This window comes from Cydia splendana, chromosome 25, assembly GCF_910591565.1.
Source record: "Cydia splendana chromosome 25, ilCydSple1.2, whole genome shotgun sequence".
Classification (NCBI taxonomy): Eukaryota; Metazoa; Arthropoda; class Insecta; order Lepidoptera; family Tortricidae; genus Cydia; species Cydia splendana.
In genome coordinates this window covers 2,526,071-2,547,431 of record NC_085984.1, presented here as the reverse complement: position 1 = coordinate 2,547,431, position 21,361 = coordinate 2,526,071, and the positions used below count along the sequence as shown (strand labels likewise).

General features: G+C 38.5%; 2 protein-coding genes across 4 annotated transcripts in view; both read right to left on the bottom strand.

Moving 5' to 3' along the window:
• Positions 1 to 415: 415 nt before the first annotated feature.
• Positions 416 to 16,546, bottom strand: LOC134802814 (coatomer subunit zeta-1). 2 transcript variants are annotated; one of them, XM_063775539.1, is made up of 6 exons: positions 16,394 to 16,546; positions 15,477 to 15,622; positions 14,660 to 14,759; positions 14,114 to 14,247; positions 10,898 to 10,988; positions 416 to 543 (listed from the first exon to the last, which is right to left on the bottom strand). In XM_063775539.1, the coding sequence occupies exons 1-6, from the start codon at positions 16,424 to 16,426 to the stop codon at positions 496 to 498; spliced, it is 552 nt and encodes a 183-aa protein (XP_063631609.1). In that variant the 5' UTR covers positions 16,427 to 16,546; the 3' UTR covers positions 416 to 495. The 2 variants fall into 2 exon arrangements, with proteins under 2 accessions (XP_063631609.1, XP_063631610.1); XM_063775540.1 differs by lacking the exon at positions 416 to 543 and adding an exon at positions 3,364 to 3,483.
• A 2,956-nt stretch (positions 16,547 to 19,502) lies between these two features.
• The window catches only part of LOC134802758 (uncharacterized), a 131,938-nt gene continuing 130,079 nt past the window's right edge, over positions 19,503 to 21,361 (bottom strand). For both annotated transcript variants that reach the window (XM_063775453.1, XM_063775452.1), the window contains exons 7-8: positions 20,075 to 20,230; positions 19,503 to 19,638 (exon numbers count right to left, since the gene is read on the bottom strand). In XM_063775453.1, the coding sequence (XP_063631523.1) occupies positions 19,579 to 19,638; positions 20,075 to 20,230 (216 nt within the window). In that variant the 3' untranslated portion in view covers positions 19,503 to 19,578. The remainder of the gene's footprint in view (positions 19,639 to 20,074; positions 20,231 to 21,361) is intronic.

Here is a 21,361-nt window from a genome sequence, read left to right as displayed (position 1 = left end):
ACCTAAAACCTCCACTTTGCTCGACGCTATGCTGCCATCTTCCCGTTTCAGCTTTGTCAGCTGGCTTTGCCCAATAGACTTGTCCTTTGCGAACACTTTGAAGCCTTGGTTTCGCTCAATAGTCTCTTTAATACGGTTAGTATTAAAGAGACGCAGATCATGTCGCATGGACTTAGATATACGTCTATTGAGCTGCCTATATGACTTCGCGTCATCGGGAGACTGCAACTGTAGCGAGCGTCGTTCAGCCATGAGGTTTAAGGTGATCCCATAGAAAATTTTCATTACGCGCCTTTTTCTACTGACAAAGTTGTTTGACAGACTATGTATATCTATAGAATACTGCATTTATTAAGTGTGATTTTGACAAAAGATTAATATATTTATATGCCATAGTATAAATTAAAAACAAGGCTGTTTGTAAATATGTTTTAATTAATAATAATAATGGAACTTACATAGATCAAAATAAAGTTATACTATGTTTCTTGTTTTTCATTTCAGCAGCGACCATTTCAGCTGCTCCTTCGCTGATTGTAGGACCTGAAAAAAAAGATATTAATCAACCCTTTGGCTGTCAATGTCAATAATACTTTACCAAAATAATAAAAGATACTTCTCGTAATTTTTTTACCGTATGACGTATTACATGCCAATTGAATATAAATATAAAAATAAAAAGAATTTTGGTTTACTCAACTACAATAAAAAAAAATTGCTTATTTATAATCTCATACAGCTATTTAAATATGACAAATACGTATACCACGCGAACTTATACAAACATATATAAACTTTGGTCAAATAAATTATTATTCCTTTAAAATGGGTCGATAACGTATTATCCATTCGTATTTCTTATCGAAATAACTTAAGTTGTAAACACATTGATATTACACACCATAAGCCGTTGTCAGATATGTAACAATGATAAGGGCCATTCCACCGGTGTCACTACTGAACGCTACATTTTTAATACTTTGAAAATATTAGTAAGCCGATTTTTGGTGTGATAATATTCCACTCTTATGTAAGTTCCATTCCGAGAATCAACTATTTCAACCAAATAAAAGAAAAGGTTCAGGTCGTGTCATACCAGAAGGTTAAGGAGTTGGCAGAGGACCAGACGAGTTGGAAATTGCTCCTCCGACAAGATCACAGCTCTTAAATATAAAGAAGAAGAAGAATATTCCATGGTTTGGTTTTAAAAACACTATTAAACTTTCTTGCATTTGGAAATAAATCAAAAGAGTAGCGTTCGTAAACGACACTAATGGATTATTAAATAAAATTTCCTTTAACGTAGGTACTGGCCACTGGGTAGAAAAATAATGCTTAAGCACAAATGTGACTTTCCATAGAGAAGGGTCCTTATGCTTAATGTGCAATAAGGACCATTATATAGGAATTTCTGTTGGAATTACAGATACAAATAGGCCTTGAAGCATAAGGACCCTTCATGGAAAGCCACAAATATGTAAGTACCCATGCGAAAAATTACATGGCCAATTAATGAATTGATTCAAAATTTGTCCATGCAATTATGCAGATCGGTGTAGAATATTTCTTGAGGTACTAACGAAGTTATAAACTTATAACACAGTGTCGTGAAATTTAATTTACTATATTTCCCTCGTGTAATTACGATAGCTTTTACATCTAGGTTTGTCTAAAAAAAAAGCTGGCATACTTGAGGATTAAACAGATAGTATTAGGAAGAATGTGATTGTGGTACCTACAATATTGATGGTGCAGTCAGCAGCAGAAGTTGCTAAGCGGGCGAGGTGTTCAAAATTACCTTGACAATAATTCATCCATTAATTACGTCACACGAATTTCAAGGTTTTTTTACCCCTCCCCCCCCTCCTTGTCACACTTGGTCACATTCGGCAACCCCCCCCCTGGTGTGACGTCACATTTTTTCAACGAAATCGGCAAATCGAATTAAGTATTATTAATTTTTTGTCAAAATATTAGTAAATTTATAACCCAAACTGATTATGAAAAAAAATTAAACTAATAAAAACGATTATCGTTCCAAAAACTTGTTTTTGAACTGTACAGTAAATAAAATGATTAAAATAAAATTTTGGTTACTGATGAAGTTAAAGTGACGTCACAAAGTTTGTGACTCCCCTCTCCCCCTTGTCACATGTCACATTTTCTTGACCCCCTCCCCCCCTCTAAACGTGTCATGTAATTAATGGATGACCCCTTATTCTCTTAACAATAAAGTCGCGTCAAGATAATATTGAACACCTGGCCCGCTTAGCAACTTCTGCTGCTGACTGTACCCATATTATTATTTTTCAGTTTTACTGATTGTCTTTGGCCAGCATCATATTATTATGTATGATTAGAAACCTAGAGTCGGTCCATGCTAACTCTGCATGGTATTTGCGATGACAAAGTGTGGCCATGTCATCATTAATTTAACTATCAGTTTAATTTAATCTAGATTTATAGTAATTTTATGTAAGTTATGATGCTAGTTGGTCGAAATAAAAATGACTTAATTTAATTAATGTAAAATCTCTGAAGATATGTTATACGTTTTTAATAACACATCTTCACTTTGCTCTGTCAAGTCGGTGCAAAGTTAGCTTAGACAGACTAGTCCAGTGGTGGGCAAAGTACGGCCCGCGGGCCAGGTCCGGCCCGCGAAAGGGTTCTATCTGGCCGGTGGGCCGGTCATTTAAAAAAATGCATAATATGGCCAGCAATATAATAAAAATACATTTTTGCTGTAAATCTGGCGCTCCTCTGAAATTCCTTCAAGTTTTGGCCCCTCATGAAGAAAGTTTGCCAACCACTGCTCTAGTCACACCTATAACTGTGTGTGTCTGACTAAATATGGGGTTAAATTGACGCCCAAAGATAATAGGGTAAGTAAAAAGTAAATAAACTTAAGAGCGAATTGAAAATGCAAGGTAGTTAATAATACAGTACTTCAAAAAATCTTAACACATTCAGTGCCAGTGACTCCCTAGGGGAGTTCACTGTTCGTAGGCGCTTTTCGCTACATACGGTTTTTCCCGTGTTATCGGCTACGCTCGTAGCGCGTAGCTCGGGCTGGCACTGAATGTGTTAAGAGATGATATGGCGATTATTTGACATTTTCTTGGCTTTTCCCGACTGTCGGTCATTGTATATATATTATGACAAATAAATTTCGTGTGTGATCCGGTACACATGGTAATGTGTAGTAAAGCAAAGATAATTAGGTATCTAAAATGGAAAAATAAATAAAAAAAAGTATCACATTTGATACATCATCAAGAAAAGGGTTAAATACTTGTGCAATAAACACACTTGCATTTACTAATCACTCTCAAGTCAGAAAAGAAAAATAAAATAAAAATAAAAGTTAACAAAATCTATATTTAGATATATAAAGCTAATAACAATAGTCAATACATAATAATAATTATTATATCCAATTCGTTGTGCTTATTAGTTATCATTCATTATCTTGTAGAGTATCTGAAACGGGCAATATAAAGCATTTGTAATATAATAAAATATAAATATTATAAATAAACATTATTATTAGCAAGTTAGTAGAATAATGTGCCCTTACAAGTTAGGGATTAACAAAATTAAAACAAAGAGTTAGCAATTGTATAAGAGGTGTATAGTATAAGAAAAACTGATGCTTCGAATTTGAGAAGTAGATGGCGCTATGCGGTAACGCTGTTAAAAATGACGTTTGACAATCCAGTTACCGCAAAACGTGTCGTCGCACAGCGCCATCTACTTTAGTTGTCATAGTCGGGGCACGATTTGTTATTATGATTTATTCTTTGATAAAAAGAATTATTGTTGTTTTATATATTGTCTTTTTATTAATTCATTTAATTTTGTCACTCCCATATAGTTACAATAATAAAATAGCATACTTAATTAAGATTGTTAGTGTACTTACAAATGTTTAAACTATTAGGATTAGTTAAAAGTGCAAAATAGTAGATTGTACAACAAGGGCATAAAGTGACCCATCATTAGCCGAGGCAAATTTGATATATGAAAATAGTAGACGAGGGTAAAAATGGACATTTATGCCCTTGTTGTACACTCTGCTTTTCACTTCGATTGCGAGGAAAATAATTATATTTTTCACGGCAATTTACACCACGAAATTGTCGTAAAGCGAAAGAACTTAATACATAACCGCCAATTAACTTTTTAATTATTTTTTTTAATTTTCAACATGTGATCAGAGATCCAGACGCTTGGTTTTCTGCCAAATCAAACATTTCGGAGCAGTTTTGAACGATAATCGACTCCTATTTTTTTATGTGATTTACTAAATTTAATAACAGAAAATACGGATTTCTAATAAATTGTAGCAATAATAAAATAATATAACAAGTTTTGTTATCTACACAATTTTATTGCTCGGTAAAATTGTGCAATAGGTTTTAACTGTTTGGCTGTTGAAACCGATTACCTTAGTCTTAGAAGAAAATTTTACTTTTATGCTCTACGAGCATAAAAGTAATAAATCACATAAAATAGGAGTCGATTATCGTTCAAAAATGCTCCGAAATGTTTGACTTGGCAGAAAACCAAGCGTCTGAAACTCTGATCACATGTTGAAAATTAAAAAATAATAATTAAAAAGTTAGTTGGCGGGAATTGGTTATGTATTATGTTCTTTCGCTTTACGACAATTTCGTGGTGTAAATTGCCGTGAAAAATATAATTTACACTTCTCATGCTCAAAAAGTGCACCTTTATGTCGTGCTCTAGAGCATAAAAGTAAAATTTTCTTCTAAGACTAAGGTAATCGGTCTCAACAGCCAAACAGTTAAAACATATTGCACAATTTTACTGAGCAATAAAATTGTGTAGATGACAAAACTTGTTATATTATTTTATTTTTGCTACAATTTATTAGAAATCCGTATTTTCTGTCATTAAATTTAGTATATCACATAAAATACGAGTCGATTATCGTTCAAAAATGCTCCGAAATGTTTGACTTGGCAGAAAACCAAGCGTCTGAAACTCTGATCACATGTTGAAAATTAAAAAAAAATAAAAAGTTAGTTGGCGGGAATTGGTTATGTATTATGTTCTTTCGATTTACGACAATTTCGTGGTGTAAATTGCCGTGAAAAATATAATTATTTTCCTCGCAATCGAAGTGAAAAGCAGAGTGTACAACAAGGGCATAAATGTCCATTTTTACCCTCGTCTACTATTTTGCCTCGGGTAAGAATGGGTCACTTTATGCCCTTGTTGTACAATCTATTATTTAACATCTTAACCATTTCGCTACGAGTGTTACATATTTGTGACCAATAATTAGTGCTTTTAGGAATTTGATGTTTTTGTCTGCTACAGCAAAAATGATTTTTATGTTTGTAAACTTACATGCATAAAAAATGTTAAACTTAGTATAAGTAAGTGATTTAATGTTACATTGCATTTGGAGTAGAAAAACGTAGTAGAATAATCCAAACAGAAGCGGTATTTCAGCTATTAACCTTTTCGACGCCAATGACGGTTATCCGCACCGTAGGTCCAATGCTAAAGACGGATTAATCCGTCATAGACCACAGAGCAACATAGACTTACGTGCATATGCATAAAGTTCAATTTCAGTTTTGACACCTCGGTGACGTGACGTCCGCGTTCTCGGGGGAGCCTCGCCCCTAGAGAACGCGTCCACAGGCGGCGGATAGTGGAACGCCCGCCTGGAGCTCCAGGAGGGTAGGAGTGAAATAAAATAGCTCCCGCGGACCAACAGGCCGGAGAAGGCTACTCCGTTAACAAACCCCTGTGTCGGGCTTCTTTGACATCTTCAGAGGTGAGGTCGGCAACAGTGCTGGATGTTTGGACTGGAGCATTCAGAAGAGACGGTGGCGGATGAGCCCAACAGGGCCAACGGCAGCGCTCACGTCCTAAGGAGGACGACAGCCTTGGCGTCAGGTGGCAACCGGCCGTAAAACTAATAGCCAAAATTTTCTCCTCGTTCAAATCATGATAAATACAACTAAAAGAATCCAAGTCAATACTAGGGCGTCCCCCGTAAGCGACGTGAGTGCACATGCGAATAACCAGAAAGTTAAGAATGTTAGGGCGTACCCCCAAAGCGACGAACAAAATGACAAGAATATACATTCGCGGACCGACAAACCAACTATCAGACTTGCTACATGGAACCTGGGGTCTCTAAATGGTAGAAGCCAGGAACTTAGCAAAACTCTTGAAAGAAGAAACATTAATGCATGCTGTATTCAAGAGACTAGGTGGAAGGGATCCAAGTCGAGGGACATAGGACTAGGCTACCAACTTATCTATCATGGCACTTGTACCACACGAAACGGGGTAGCCATCGCACTAGACTCTCACCTTAAAGAAAGGATCATCCAGGTCGAAAGAAAAAGCGACCGCCTGATCGCCGTAAAGTTAGCCATGGATAAACAACCGCCTTTAAATCTAATTTCTGCGTATGCCCCACAGGTAGGATGTTCAGAAGCGGAAAAATCTCAATTTTGGGAAGATTTTGATGACTTGATCAATCAGATACCATCCCCAGAAACGAAATATATCGGCGGAGATCTGAATGGTCATGTAGGCGTTTCCACTGATGCATACCCGGGAGTGCATGGAAATCGAGGCTATGGGACTATAAACAAACAGGGAGAAGAGATCTTGGAATTTGGGATGAGACATAACCTCGCCATCATTAACACCTTTCAAAAGAAACCAGAACACCTAATCACGTATAAAAGCTCAAGACATGGTACACAAATAGACTACATTTTAGCAGATAAGAACTTACTTCGAAACTTTAGGGATTGTAAAGTGGTACCGGGTGAAGCGCTGACTTCGCAGCATAGAATATTAGTAGCATGTCTCAAACTACCCAGGCCTATTAAGACAACCATTGATAAAACGCCGAAAATCAAGTGGGGACTACTCTACAGCCCTAAAGGTGAAGACCTTGTTGCTACTCTCAAACAGTATCTGGAGGATGACATGAACAACGAATATAACAACAACGCCGAATGTATGTGGTCAAATTTTGCACGCACTTGTAAAACCCATTCTTCCAGCATCTTAGGAGTCTCAAAGGGAATACTTACTAATAACAAGGACCCAAGATGGTGGAATGATGATGTTAAAGGAGCTATAGCTGCCAAAAGAACTCTATTTAAATTATGGCAGACCACTCAACTAGAGGAGGACCGCATAGAGTACAAAAAGGCCAAACAAGAAGCGAAACGGAAGGTAGCCCAAAATAGAGCCCAATCTCAGGAATGTTTTTATAGCAGACTGGAAGATGCTAAAAATGACTCAGAAATCTTCAAAATCGCAAAGCAGCGTCATAAGTCCACATTGGATATCAAAGTCAACAAATACATCCGTGATGAAAACGGCCTGCTTCTAACAGATAATAAAGACATAAGCCAGAGATGGCGTCAATACTATGAAAGGCTCCTTAACGAAGAATTCCCAAGCCAACCACTGCCTTTAATAAAACCTTCGGCGGGACCAATATTAGAAATAAGTATTTCAGAAGTTAAACTTGCTGTCTCGAAAATGAAGAACCACAGAGCTGCTGGCCCAGACGAAATACCCTCTGATATATGGAAACAAACAGGACCCATAGGGCTTGAATGGCTCACCAAACTATTCAACGCGGTCCTGAACTCAAATAAGATCCCAAATCAATGGCGACAAAGTTCTATCGTTCCCTTTTTTAAGAACAAGGGCGACGTCAGCGTCTGTGGGAATTATAGGGGTATAAAACTCACTTCTCACACCCTCAAAATATGGGAAAAGATATTACACAACCGTTTCTTAGATCACGTTGTCATCTCTGAAAACCAGTACGGTTTCACCGCGTCCAAATCCACTATCGATGCTATACAAGCAGTACGAATCGTCATGGAAAAGCATCGGTGTAGCCGGGAAGACTTGCACCTCGTCTTCATAGACCTTGAGAAGGCGTTTGACCGGGTACCACGAAATCTGGTATGGCAAGCGATGAGAGCGCAAGGTATACAAGAAACATATGTCGCTTTAGTCCAGGACATGTACCATAGATGTAGCGCGAACGTGAGAAGTCTGGCCGGAGTGAGCAAGACGTTTGAAGTAAATGTTGGCGTACATCAAGGTTCAACGTTAAGCCCATTACTTTTCAACTTAGTAATGGACTATCTCACCAAAGATATCCAAACTCCCTTGCCATGGTGTATCTTATACGCGGACGACATCGTACTCATTGACAAAAGTGCACAACAACTGCAAACGACCCTAGAACAATGGAGGCAGGCCCTGGAAAGAAATGGACTTCGCATCAGCAGAAGTAAGACCGAGCATTTAGAATGCAAGTTTAGTAGTGATACCACCATCTCCAACAGGATCTATATCGAAGGAGATCAACTTCCAAAGGTATCCCAATTCAAATATCTCGGAACGATGCTCACGGCCGATGGTGCCATTGAATCCGACGTCACTCACAGAGTCAACGCTGGCTGGCTAAGATGGAGAGCCCTCTCTGGTGTTCTTTGCGATACAAGAATGCCTATCAAAATCAAGGGCAAAGTCTACAAGACAGCCGTGAGACCGGCAATGATGTACGGTGCTGAATGCTGGGCAATCAAAAAGGCGCATGAACAAAAATTACATGTGGCAGAGATGAAGATGCTGAGGTGGGCGGCAGGAGTAACAAGACTCGATAAAGTGAAAAATGAATACATCAGAGGTAGTTACAAAGTTGCACCCATCACAAACAAAGTCATGGAAAGCAGGCTTCGCTGGTACGGTCACGTGATGAGACGCCCCGAAGACCACGTAGTTCGGGAAGCCTTGGCATTGCCGAACAGGGAAGCGAGCAGACAAGGAAGACCTAAAGCCACGTGGTGGTCTACAATGACCCGCGACTTGGAACGAGCCCAACTTACCCCAAAGACAACTCAGGACAGACGGTCCTGGCGCATGAGAACGAGGAGAGCCGACCCCAAATAATGGGAATAAGGCAAAGAGAAAGAAGAAGAGGTGACGTGGCGTCCGAGTGACAGCTTTTGTGTTTGACACGGCGTCGAAAAGGTTAAAATCTGGTTTTGTTTTGACGAAAATCTTTGGGCAACTCAGTCGTATTTGTATAATGGGGCACACTAAGTGCCACCTCACACATAGCGTCTTGAGCGCTGGCGTCTAGTCAGCGCTATGGAAAATGGCGTCGCTGCGCAGTTGCGTCGACGTTGCGTCGAGCAGCGGCCATAGAGTTGACTACACGCCGACGCTCGCGAGACGCTAGTGTGTGGCTAAATAACGCAAGTTAAATATAATAATATAAATTAACGTCAAATCAAAATTATATTATTAATGTATGAAATGTTATTCTACTTTCTAATATAATAGGTACTAAGATTAGGAAGTACATACATGCAAAAATTAAGTTGTAAGCCATACAAAGTATTTCATAGAGCATTAACATAATATTAAATTATAGTGGTCAGTAAATAATAATTAAAAAAAAAGTTTAAAAGTAATGAAAATATTTTGAGGTAGTTATAATATAAGCCCTTTACATATTATCAAAGAGAATTTGAAATAGAGACGGATTGTCAAAGTAAATTATGTAGTCACGGTAAATTTACTGCCATCTTTCAACGGATGTTTAAAACTTTTTTCATCACACTCGCTCAGTAAATGTGGAATTGCACGCAGGTTTAGCGGGAGTTATAGAAAAATCGTTCTCCCTAGGGAGTTATGAAGTTTCTAGTGCCATAATTAACAGTTTTTTGTCTTTATAGTTTTTTTTTGGTTTTTTGTCTTTGTATCGCAAGTGTGATGAAAAACATTGTGTGTAACTAGTGGCGTAATAATATTGCAAGCTCGAGTCTATAAATCGCTCCGGCAAGCCGTCGCGATTTAACTTACTCTCGTTTGCAATATTCAACTTACGCCCCATGTTGCACAATGTACTATAGAACGCCATTTGAGTTTGATCCTTATTCTTTCATTGATATGTGAAAGACACAGATCTCTAACACATATCAGTGAAAGAATAAGGATCAAAGTCAAATGGCGTTCTAAAAGTTTTATACATCTGTCGACAGATGGCAGTAAATTTACCGTGACTACATAATTTATTTTGACTATAGGGACCGTGCGCGTTGGAGGGCCTGCCATCTTGTGGCCTGAATCGGAAACATATGTGCACATGTACATTGCCAAAGCAAGTGCTGCCAATGCTACCATCTACCGTTCTTATAGGTACGTTTCCTTGTGCATAGTAGGTTCTGCCATCTTGTGGGCTACATCGGAATCATAAACTACACATTTACGCTTCGCGCCAAACATCTGACGACTCCTGTGCTGCCCCCTATAGTTCAGGCACTTCTCCTATCGGCCTCGATTTCAAATTCTCTTTGTCTATTGCATACGACGCGGCGCACTGTCAAGCTCGCACAGTAGGGTAATTAGCCAGTAACTGGCCACCTGTTAGTAACTGGCGACCCTAAACTAAAAATGAATTCTATTCACCTATAAACATAATTCACTTTATTATAAGGTGGCTAGTTATTGAAGGCTGGCCAGTTATTGAAACCTTATACTAAAATGAATTCTGTTTATAGGTGAACAGAATTCATTTTTAGTTTAGGATGGCCAGTTACTAACAGGTGGCCATTTACTGGCGAATTACCCTACCTAACATTGACAACCGGAATCAAGAGCGGGACACCAATATTATGCGCGAGAGAGATAGCAAGAGACGGGTCAACGTACGAAAATCTACGTGGAAAGCTTGTCTTCTTTAAGAGGAAAGAAGGAATGAAGAAGGTAGACGTCAGAGCTAGTTAGAGAACGAAAGTAAGTCAGTTCACCAGAGTAAGTTATTTCACCAGAAGAGGGTATTGACGTGTCGTATTACCTGCGCGACGGTCTGCTCGCCGAGCGGCACATCCTCCGTGCGCAGCGCCGCGCGACCCACTATGGATGTAGGGTCCGCGTCCAGGATTACTCTGCAACATTATAAAAATATAAAAATAATAATAAATAAAGAGAATAATATTATAATAATTCAGCCTATATACGTCCCACTGCTGGGCACAGGCCTCCTCTCATGCGCGAGAGGGCTTGAGCTATAGTCCCCACGCTAGCCCAATGCGGTGAAGGAAAACATCGTGAGGAAACCTGCATACATCTGCGAAGAAATTCAAAGGTGTATGTGAAGTCCCCAATCCGTATAAAAATAATCAGATTTTCATTTTTCATATGATTTGTGTCATATGACAGGTTGTGGGCAAAACTGGAGACCGAAACGAGTGTTCCTAGGGAGCTTATTAGTGTGCTTAGGTACTGGTATGAAAACCAAAGCAATTGTGTTAAATGGGCCGGTTCGCTCTCAAAAATGTACAAGCTTGAGTGTGGAGTAAGACAGGGCGGGCTTAGCTCGCCCTGTCTTTTTAACCTGTATATGAACAGCCTGATGGATGAGCTCAGCAGTGCCATGGTCGGATGCTCAATTGACGGAAAAATGGTCAATAACATCAGCTACGCAGATGACATGGTACTGCTGGCCCCATCTGTCAGCGCCCTCAACAAACTGCTGCGCATATGTGAGAGGTACGCGGAGGCCCATGGTCTGAGGTACAATGTCACAAAAAGCGAACTGCTCCTGTTCAAGGCCGGTAGCAAAACATACTCAGTTCCACAGGTAAAGCTGAATGGCGATCCTTTGAAGCAAGTCACGCGTTTTAAATACCTCGGACACTGGGTCTCTGAGTCCATGAGTGATGACCTGGACATAGAACGGGAGCGTAGGGCCCTGGCGGTCAGATGCAATATGGTAGCTCGCAGGTTTGCAAGGTGTTCTAAGAATGTTAAAGTGACGCTCTTTAAAGCATATTGTCAGACCTTTTACACCTGCAGCCTGTGGGTTAACTACACGCAGAAGGCGCTCAGGGCCCTTAGAGTCCAGTACAACAATGGTTTTAGGATGCTGTTGGGGTTGCCGCGATTTTGTAGTGCATCGCAAATGTTTACCGATGCTCACACGGACAGCTTTGCCGCTATTTTGAGCAAAAGAGGGGCATCCTTAGTGAAGAGGTTGAGTGGCAGCCCAAACAGCATACTAAACACCATTGCAGATAGATGGCAGGGGCGCTTCCAGGAGCACTGGAACCGTTTGCATTGCTCACTAGGTTATGTATGATTGTGTTTTGACTGTGATAATATTTATGTGTGTATTAATTGTACTAACGCTAGCTCTTAAGTTATTTTTTGTTACTAACAACTATGGACATATGTTTCCAAAATAAATTATTTGAATGAATTTGAATTTTTAACAAGCAGAAGACGTCTGCGGACGATGCTATTAAGCTTAGAATAAATTTAAAAGTGGAAAAATTACTTTCTTTGGTGAGACTTGAACTGACGGCCTCTGGATCGATACTCCAGCGCGCTGCCATCTGAGCCACCAAGACCTCATCCATAGCCAGTAAACCTTGACCTAATATGACGATAGATAAGATTGATAATGATAAATGACCATAATATGGTGGAAAGATTTGCTGGCTATGGATGAGGTCTTGGTGGCTCTGATGGCAGAGCGCTGGAGTATCGATCCAGAGGCCGTGAGTTCAAGTCTCACCCAAGACAGTAATTTTTCCACTTTTAAATTTATTCTAAGCTTAATCAGATTTTGTCAAAAACGACGTCAACGGTATATTCTATAGGGACCGTGCCGGTTGAAGGGCCTGCCATCTTGTGGCCTGAATCGGAAACATATGTGCACATGTACATTGCCAAAGCAAGTGCAACCATCTACCGTCCTCGTCGGTACGTTTCCTTGTGCATAGTAGGTTCTGCCATCTTGTGGACTATATCGGAAGCATAAACGACACATTTACGCCTCGCGCCAAAAATCTGACGGCTCCTATGCTGCCCATATTAATATTTTGATACCCTTGAGAGTGTCGAAATATGCGTTTTTTGCGGCATTAAACACCGTATCTTTTTTGACGTGAAACGTTAGGTGAACGTCTTTAAAAACCCGTAGCACAGATGACTAAATGTTACCATGTATGCAGGGTAATTCACCAGTAACTGGCCACCGGCCAATAACTGGCCACCCTAAACTAAAAATGAATTCTATTCACCTATAAACAGAATTAATTTTAGTATAACGTTTCAATAACTGGCCAGCCTTCAATAACTAGCCGTAGCCACCTTATACTAAAATGAATTTTGTTTATAGGTGAGTAGACTTCATTTTTAGTTTAGGGTGGCCAGTTACTAACAGGTGGCCAATTACTGGCGTATTACCCTAGGCAAAGACATATGTAACTTCGTATAAGACGAATAAAGTCTAAGGAAAAAAACGTGCCTCAGAATTCAAGTAAAAGTCATTCTCGAATAGATGCCGCACACACCTTTAGCCTATCCTCGGCTAGATGGCGTAACGACACCGTTTCATATTTAACAATTTTAACACATAGATATCAGTGAATGAACATGGATCAAAATGATATAAAAATAATAAAATAATTTATCCATATATATACATTTTTTGATAACTTTATACGTTTTCATTTTGAGTTTTAGTCGTGTGTCAATAGATGGCAGTAAATTTACAGTGACTACAAAATTTACAATGACAGGACCCCTCTATACTATCTATTCTTTTTGCCCTAGGTAAAGTGTACTTGGTGCAATGAGACAGGGACCATAGAGTGAGACCGAGATAAGTCTGCGACGATTTTGATAGATGCAGTGCAAGTGTTATTTTAAACGTCAAACTTCTATGAAATTATGACGTATATATTAACACTTGCCCTGCGTATGCTATCAAAATCGTTGCAGACTTGGTCTAACTCTATGTAGATATGGGTGAATCAACTTTTTCTTGCCAGTTGCCATGGTTACGGTCTCCTGGGTCACTCTTAAAATCCTAGTTTTTTCGTATTTAAATGACCCAAACTTGATTTTTTTGGTAGTTATAAAGCCTTTCCATAATGGGACACCTACTAAGCATGTTTTGAGAACATGGTACAGCAGCTCTTCTAAAACAAACTATGCTACTATTGTCTCCTGGCTGATGGGACAGAATAACAAGAAATAGTTGATCGACCCATACGACACTTACCCGCCATCACAAATCTCGTCGAAAGCCAACATGACGGCGTCCAAATTATCGAGGAGTACTCTCCTCTCGACGTTCCGACGCAAAAGGATACTCACGGACTCGTACAGGGCGTTCAGTACTGACAACAGGATCAGCTGAAATGGGTAATGGTAAATATTATTGTGTGTAAAGAAAATAGATAAGAATTATTGTCAAAAAACTGGCCAAGTGCGAGTCAAACTCACGCACGAAGGGTTCCGTACCATTAGGCAAAAAATATGTTTGTTGTATGGGAGCCCCACTTAAATATTTATTATATTCTGTTTTTAGTATTTGTTGTTATAGCGGTGACAGAAATACATCATCTGTGAAAATTTCAACTGTCTAGCTATCACAGTTCATGATACAGCCTGGTGACAGACAGACAGACGGACGGGCAGACAGACAGACGTCTCCTTAAGTCTAAGTAGGGCTCCCATACAATAAACGTAATTTTTTTGCCGTTTTTTGCGTAAATGGTACGGAACCCTTCGTGTGCGTGTGTTGTTAAAAATAATTTATAATTACCTCATTTTCATGCGAGCTCCCCATAACGTAAAAGAACAGGTCCACGTTACTCTTGTAAACGCAGGTTAGGCCTTCCAGCATTATGATTTCAGCGTTGGCTCTGAAACAGTACAGTAACATCATTTTCACATGTCCTTAGACATCCCACTGTTGGGCACAGGCCTCCTCTAATAACCAGTTAGCCCCTCAAGTGGCTCATGTCATTAAAACTTTATTTCTAATAAGACAATTTTTTATCACCACACCAGCTCGGAAAGGCTTACTTCCGACTTCACTTCAAAAACTGATAGCAAAGTTGCATTTTATTCACATGTGAGGCAAAGTAATCAAATGCAAATTTTGAGTTGTTTTCTTGTTTGCTGGTAGAATTTACTTTTAAATGATGATTTTGGATGATAAATATTTAATAACATTCATTTGGATTTGATATGGTTTGATTTTGTTTGATATTTTATATTTAATATTAGCTTCGGGTTGGTGTGGTAAAAATTTTTGTGTTTCACTCGGGGGCAAGATTTTTATTCCCTCCTGCCTTTGTAACCCTGCTACGCTAGTAATCTTTTGTTAAGATCTTTCACTTGCTCGGGTATCAATATTAGCATGAGAGGTTAAACAACAACTATATAACAAATATCTATAACTTTAATTTTTAACCCTTTATAAGGAATAAGCGTGTCAGAAATTATGCAAAATTGAACCCTATTACTTTGAAACACAGTTCAAAATCATGTGGGAAATATATTCCCTCTACCTTTAAAAGGCTTAACAAGCAGAAACGTCCGCGAACAATGCTATTCATTCTAAACTATTACTTTACCTATGTGTCTTGTTGAATAGGTTCTTCTCAAAGGCCTTCTGCTCCTTGGCCGTAGGGAGTATGTTCTTGTCATAGTACTTGGCGAGTATTCTGTTGCCCTCGTTGTCCAAGATGCACATGCCCTTCACGATGTACAGAGTAGGCTCCTGGAATGTACGGGTATGTTCATGATGCAAGTGTGAAAAATAGGAAATATGAAACAAGTGGTAAATTTTAGAACATGACCGAAGGGAGCATGTATCTGTTAAACAATGTTTTAAAGTACAGGGCCCTTTAAATTTTCGACGTAGTTACGTAATGTGCTTATTATAGCACCTGGTGTTGTAATGTAGCACCTGATGAGAATTTTTATATTTGCAGTGAAGAATTTGCATATTAGTTCAGTTGAAATTGGAACAAAAATTCTTGATGATACTGACTAATAGGTCATACAAATTAGAGGCAAAGACCATAGGACAGTCGCTATCAGATATATTGGAGCGGCCAAGGTACTCAAAAATATCTGAACATGCACTTAATAAAATAATAGAACAACTTGACAATAGGAGCTGTGTTTAGGTATTTGAGAACACCCTTGGCCGCTTCGATATATCTTATGGCGATTGTACTAGATTTTAATTTTATTAATAATATAAAAAAAATATAACTGTTATTTCTAGCAAAAATCTTGCATTGAAGGAGTGACATTCAAATAGATAATTCGTATTGAATTTTTATATGTTTCTTATGAAATATTGGCCAGAGTGAAGCTAAAGGCAGACAAATTCGGACGATCTGTGTTATAATTATAAATGAATACTGAAAAACCACTAATTTCATCAAAACATGCCGAAATTACACCGACAATACCTCATACTGTTCGTTCGATATAACATCATTTGTGACGTTTTATATAGTTAAATAAGTATAATACTTACAAACAAAGATCCCTCCATGCTTGTATGAACCATACTTTAATTATATTTACGCCTAAAACGAGTCTTTTTACAAAAAAAGAAATGCAAATTTATTTACACGCGTTGACGTGTAGATATTTTGACGTTTGACGTGTCGATGGGATTGCCAGACTTATATTTACAAACTCCACCCACAGTGTGTTTTCAAATTATTTTCACACAACGATGACAACGTATAATAAATCAGAATAATATAGAATAATGAACACAACATAAAACGCTATAGTGCTGTGTTAAATACTTTCAACAATAGTTGAAAATATTTCGTCGAAATAAATAAATAAATAAATAAATATTAGGGGACATCTTACACAGATCAACCTAGCCCCAAACTAAGCAAAGCTTGTACTATGGGTGCTAGGCGACGATATACATACTTATATAGATAAATACATACTTATATACATAGAAAACACCCATGACTCAGAAACAAATATTAGTGTGAACAAATAATACTGGGATTCGAACCCAGGACCATCGGCTTCGCAGGCAGGGTCACTATCCACTAGACCAGACCGGTCGTCAAATATTCAGTCGATAACGCCTGGAAGAGCTTCTGGTCCATGAAGGCGCTATTGAAGGGTGACCTTCGCCTGTGTCTCAAGCGCAAACTCATCGACATGCCTATCCTGCCTATCCTAACCAATGGTGCTCAGACATGGTCATTGACTGAGGCTTTAAAGTCCAAACTCAAGGTTCGCCAGCGAGCGATGGAGCGCAGTATACTGGGTGTTCGCAGGACTGATAGAATCAGAAACACGGAACTGCGCTCCAGTACTAGAGTTGTAGATGTAGGTGTCAAGACCGCTAAGCTTAAGTGGGACTGGGCTGGACATGTCTGCCGCATGCACCCTGAAAGGTGGGCCAAAATGGTTACGGAGTGGGACCCACGGAACACCATAGACGGTGCTTGCCGGAGTGCAGGCAGACCGAAAAGGAGATGGCGGGACGACTTGGACGCATTTTATCCGGATTGGCGGGAAACTACAAAAGACAGGGTGGAGTGGAAGAAGCGAGGGGAGGCCTTTGCCCAGCAGTGGGACACTTAACCAGGCTAATTAAACAAAAAAAAAGTTGAAAATTGAAAAATTGATTTATTTGATAATTCTGTTACATTACCCGCATTCTATGGACATATTTTATGTGGTCACCCAATAGTATTAAACTTACTGTATCTGGCATCTAGCGCATAACGCTGGAACTACTGAGCTTTATTTAACGCTGATTCTGGTTCAGGAGTCGTTGAACACTAAGTAAGCGCTGTAGGAATGCTGCTTAGGTAACATAGATGGCGTTATGGTAGACGAGTTTTTTATTTATTTGTACCAATTTGTACCTAATATTGTAAATTTAACCCATACCCCATACCTTTGCCCATACCCCCATACTATAATATTGTTCAAACTCGCTGGAACGCTGACAGGTGTTTATTTTTATTATAATAAATTTATTAAATGAATTCATCAAAGTTAGAATGTATGGATGATTAAGTATAAAATTGCAAAAAACACAATAGCGGCTTGTGTCACCATGTCGTAAACTTAAGTGAATAAATAAATAATAATAAATCCCGCGCGCCTTGAGTGGTTGGGAACTCCTCCTCTTCTTAGATTGTCCGGTAGATGTCGTTAGACTCGCAAACTTGCTGTCTCGCTCACACACCGAGGCGGTGGGCTGATCCGCATCAGTGTGATAACCGCATTTAGCTTATTCAACCTCATTACCACATCGTAGATTGATTCGTCTTCCCGCCAATTCTAACGGTTTTCAAGATGGCAACCGAAATAGCGCTTTGATGTCTCCGCGTCGAATTACAAAAATCGAACTTCCTCCCGTGTGATCTCATTGCTCATTGATCTAGGGTCGGTTGCACCAAACCGTCGGTCACCGTTAAAGCGTTCGCTAAATTTTATTGTATGGGAAGTTTCATAGATCTCTGCTGCGTGACGTTGATCAGTCTGTTAATATAACTGTGGTTGGTGCAACTGGCCCCTAGTCTAGTTTATCCTCGCAAGGCCCAGTGTGCATTACAATGTACATTTCGTTTAAATCTAATTAGGACCTTTCCTAAACCAAATAAAGCAGCATTTATTTTGTTTCATTGCTTTCATTGTTAATAATAATTGAGTAATGTAATGTACGGAACCCTTGGCACGCAAGTCCGACTCGCACTTGACCGGTTTTTTACACAAATAAAATGTACTAACTCGCTATTGTAAGATTCTTAAAATCCCATCACAACCGGTGGTCTTTAACAGTAACAAGACAGTTACCTTTAGTTCCGCGCCGTTCCAGACTATTATAATATATTATATTAAAATTTATCGATTAACAAATGAAACCAAAGGAATTCGTATTTAATTGGTGTATGAGTCAACCGGATTTTAGTGATGGAGGATTTTACAATACATATTTAGATAAACGCAAAAAAAGGTTTAAATACTGGATTATTCACAGCACCTAAACTGACCTAAGGGGTCATCCATTAATTACATCACACGATTTTCTAGGTTTTTTGACCCCTCCCCCCCTCATTGTCACATTTGGTCACATTTAGCAAACCCCTCCCCCTTGGTGTGACATCACATTTTTTCAACGAAATCGGCAAATCGAATAAAGTAGGTTGTACCTACCTATTAGGATTAATATTTGATCAAAATATTTTTGAAAAAATATATATTAGTAATTTTATAACCCAAAACTGATTAAATAGGAAAGCAAATTAAACGAATAAAAATGATTATCGTTCCAAAAATTTGTTATTTAACTGTACAGCGATTTAAATAAGTACAAGTGACGTCACAAAGTTTGTGACTCCCCCCTCCCCCCTGTCACAACATGTCACATTTTCTGGACCCCCCCTAAACGTGTGATATAATTAATGGATGACCCCTAAAGTAATTTCAAAATTAGTAATTATACTTTTTTGCGTTCTTAGATTCTCAATTTGTCCACGAGTGTATAATCCATACTAATATTACTAGCGTTTAGTAGTGCCACTGTATATATATTGTATGTAAATAAATGATAAAAAAAAGATAAATAAATGCCTATTAAATGGTAATATGCATATATTGACTATTCTATTAAATGGACATAATATAAAAAAGTAAGCATTCGAGATATTTCCCCCCACTCCCACCAAATTATCGTTCCCCAGCTAAAGCCTTCAGCATCATGTAATACGAGAACGTAGTCTTCAGGACCTGAAAATAAAACTTACTGTTTATGTTACGGTTTATTTTCAGCCATTCGCAACATTGCACAACACAGCGACGTGCAACGACAACAACAGTTCGGAAACGCGTAACTTTTCAGGATTGCCATAAAACAAACCTAACCTAACATGAACCACTACCTACCACCAGTTTTGGCATTGACAGATACGCTCGCGTCTAAGTAACTTACTTTCTATGCATCTCGCTCGTACTCGCATATTAGTGCAAGCGAGATGTATAGAAAGTAATTTACGTAGACGCGAGCGTATCTGTCAATGTCAAAACTGGTGGTAGCCGTACTAATCTATAGAATAACCTTACGAAAATCCTGAAAAGTTAACGGTTTCAGTTTTATGACTAACGATAATATGACAAACAATACATTATGACTAAGAACTTTATGGGAAACAAAGGGACCCCTTACCGCAGACATAGTATTGACCCCAACAGGAACCACCTTGGCGGCCTTCAGACTGACTGGGGTCTGGATTCTTTGCAGGAAAAACAACACAGTTCTTCTGTTGCGCGTGTCCATGTGCTGCCACGGGATGGCGTATACGGCGTCGATGAGCTGCTCACTCTGAGGATAAAAAAAAATATGGTTATTTGGTAAAATAAATGAAATATTTTGTTACTGTGGATAAAATGCAAATTTTTCATCAGGTTTTGAGAAATAAAGAGAGCCTTTACCGGTAGTACTATTAGTTATTCTGTGCAATACTAGCTGAGGCCCATTTCTCGAACGCCTTCCGAACGAATTCCACAATGCCTGAAGACTCACCTCTTTAACTAAGGTTCTATATCTGAATCCCTAAAGTCTTTTCTCCTATCTTTGCATTCCCTAATATTGTTTGTCATAATGATCAGTTGTCCTAACACTGGTATACCCTAATTTTGGTTTCCCTATTATCGAATGGGCGATTTTTTTGTCCTAATATGTTTTTCCCTAATGGCACTTTCCATATTGAGTATTTATCCTAATGTTATGTAGCATAATTCATTTTTTGCCTAATTATTGTTACCTAATTTTACTTAGCCTATCGTTGCTTGACCTAACACTCCCCAACTAGCAAAATAGATACTTATAGTATTCTTGTACTTATACTTATTAGATACCTAGGCATTGCTATGATCCTGGCTATGGGTGCAGTTATAGGAGCATTGTTTAGTTGTAACGATCTTATAATACACTTTCAGAATCGCAATTTCTTCTATAATGCTCTGAGAAACCACATTTTTAAACACAAATACTCTTATAAGTATCTGATTTAAGTATCTTATTAGAGTAATATTGTTTATAATGAACTACGAACGTTCTTATAGTTATAGTTATAAGTACGATTCATAAACATTTCTTCGTTGTATCGGCCGGTTGGTGACGTGATAAGAAGAATAAATACTTGAAAACAAAACATAATTAAGTATATTTTATCTGTAACTTAATGAAATTTGTTTCATTGTAGAACATAATCTAAGTATTGTAAACACTGTATGTATAGTGTGTGATCTCACCGGGGAATTATTTTTTATTGTAAATAACTACCAAAATTTGTTATATTTCACAATGCGCTTCGAAAAGAAGCTCATATAACATTAGTTATTAAAATAATATTCGTACAATTATTACGAATATCCGCCATGTTTTGAAAATACTCTGCATCGAGTGTGATATAAGACATTTGTAGATAAATTTGGACTTATATCAGTTTCA

Bases quoted from the DNA above. Each gene is read 5' to 3' on its own strand.
- LOC134802814 (XM_063775539.1), bottom strand. From the start codon at position 16,426: ATGGTTCATACAAGCATGGAGGGATCTTTGTTT. The intron at 14,248-14,659 runs GTAATTATAAAT...TACCCATTTCAG, and splicing joins GGAGCTCGCATGAAAATGAG to CTGATCCTGTTGTCAGTACT. The intron at 10,989-14,113 runs GTAAGTGTCGTA...ATAATGTTGCAG, and splicing joins GACGAGATTTGTGATGGCGG to AGTAATCCTGGACGCGGACC.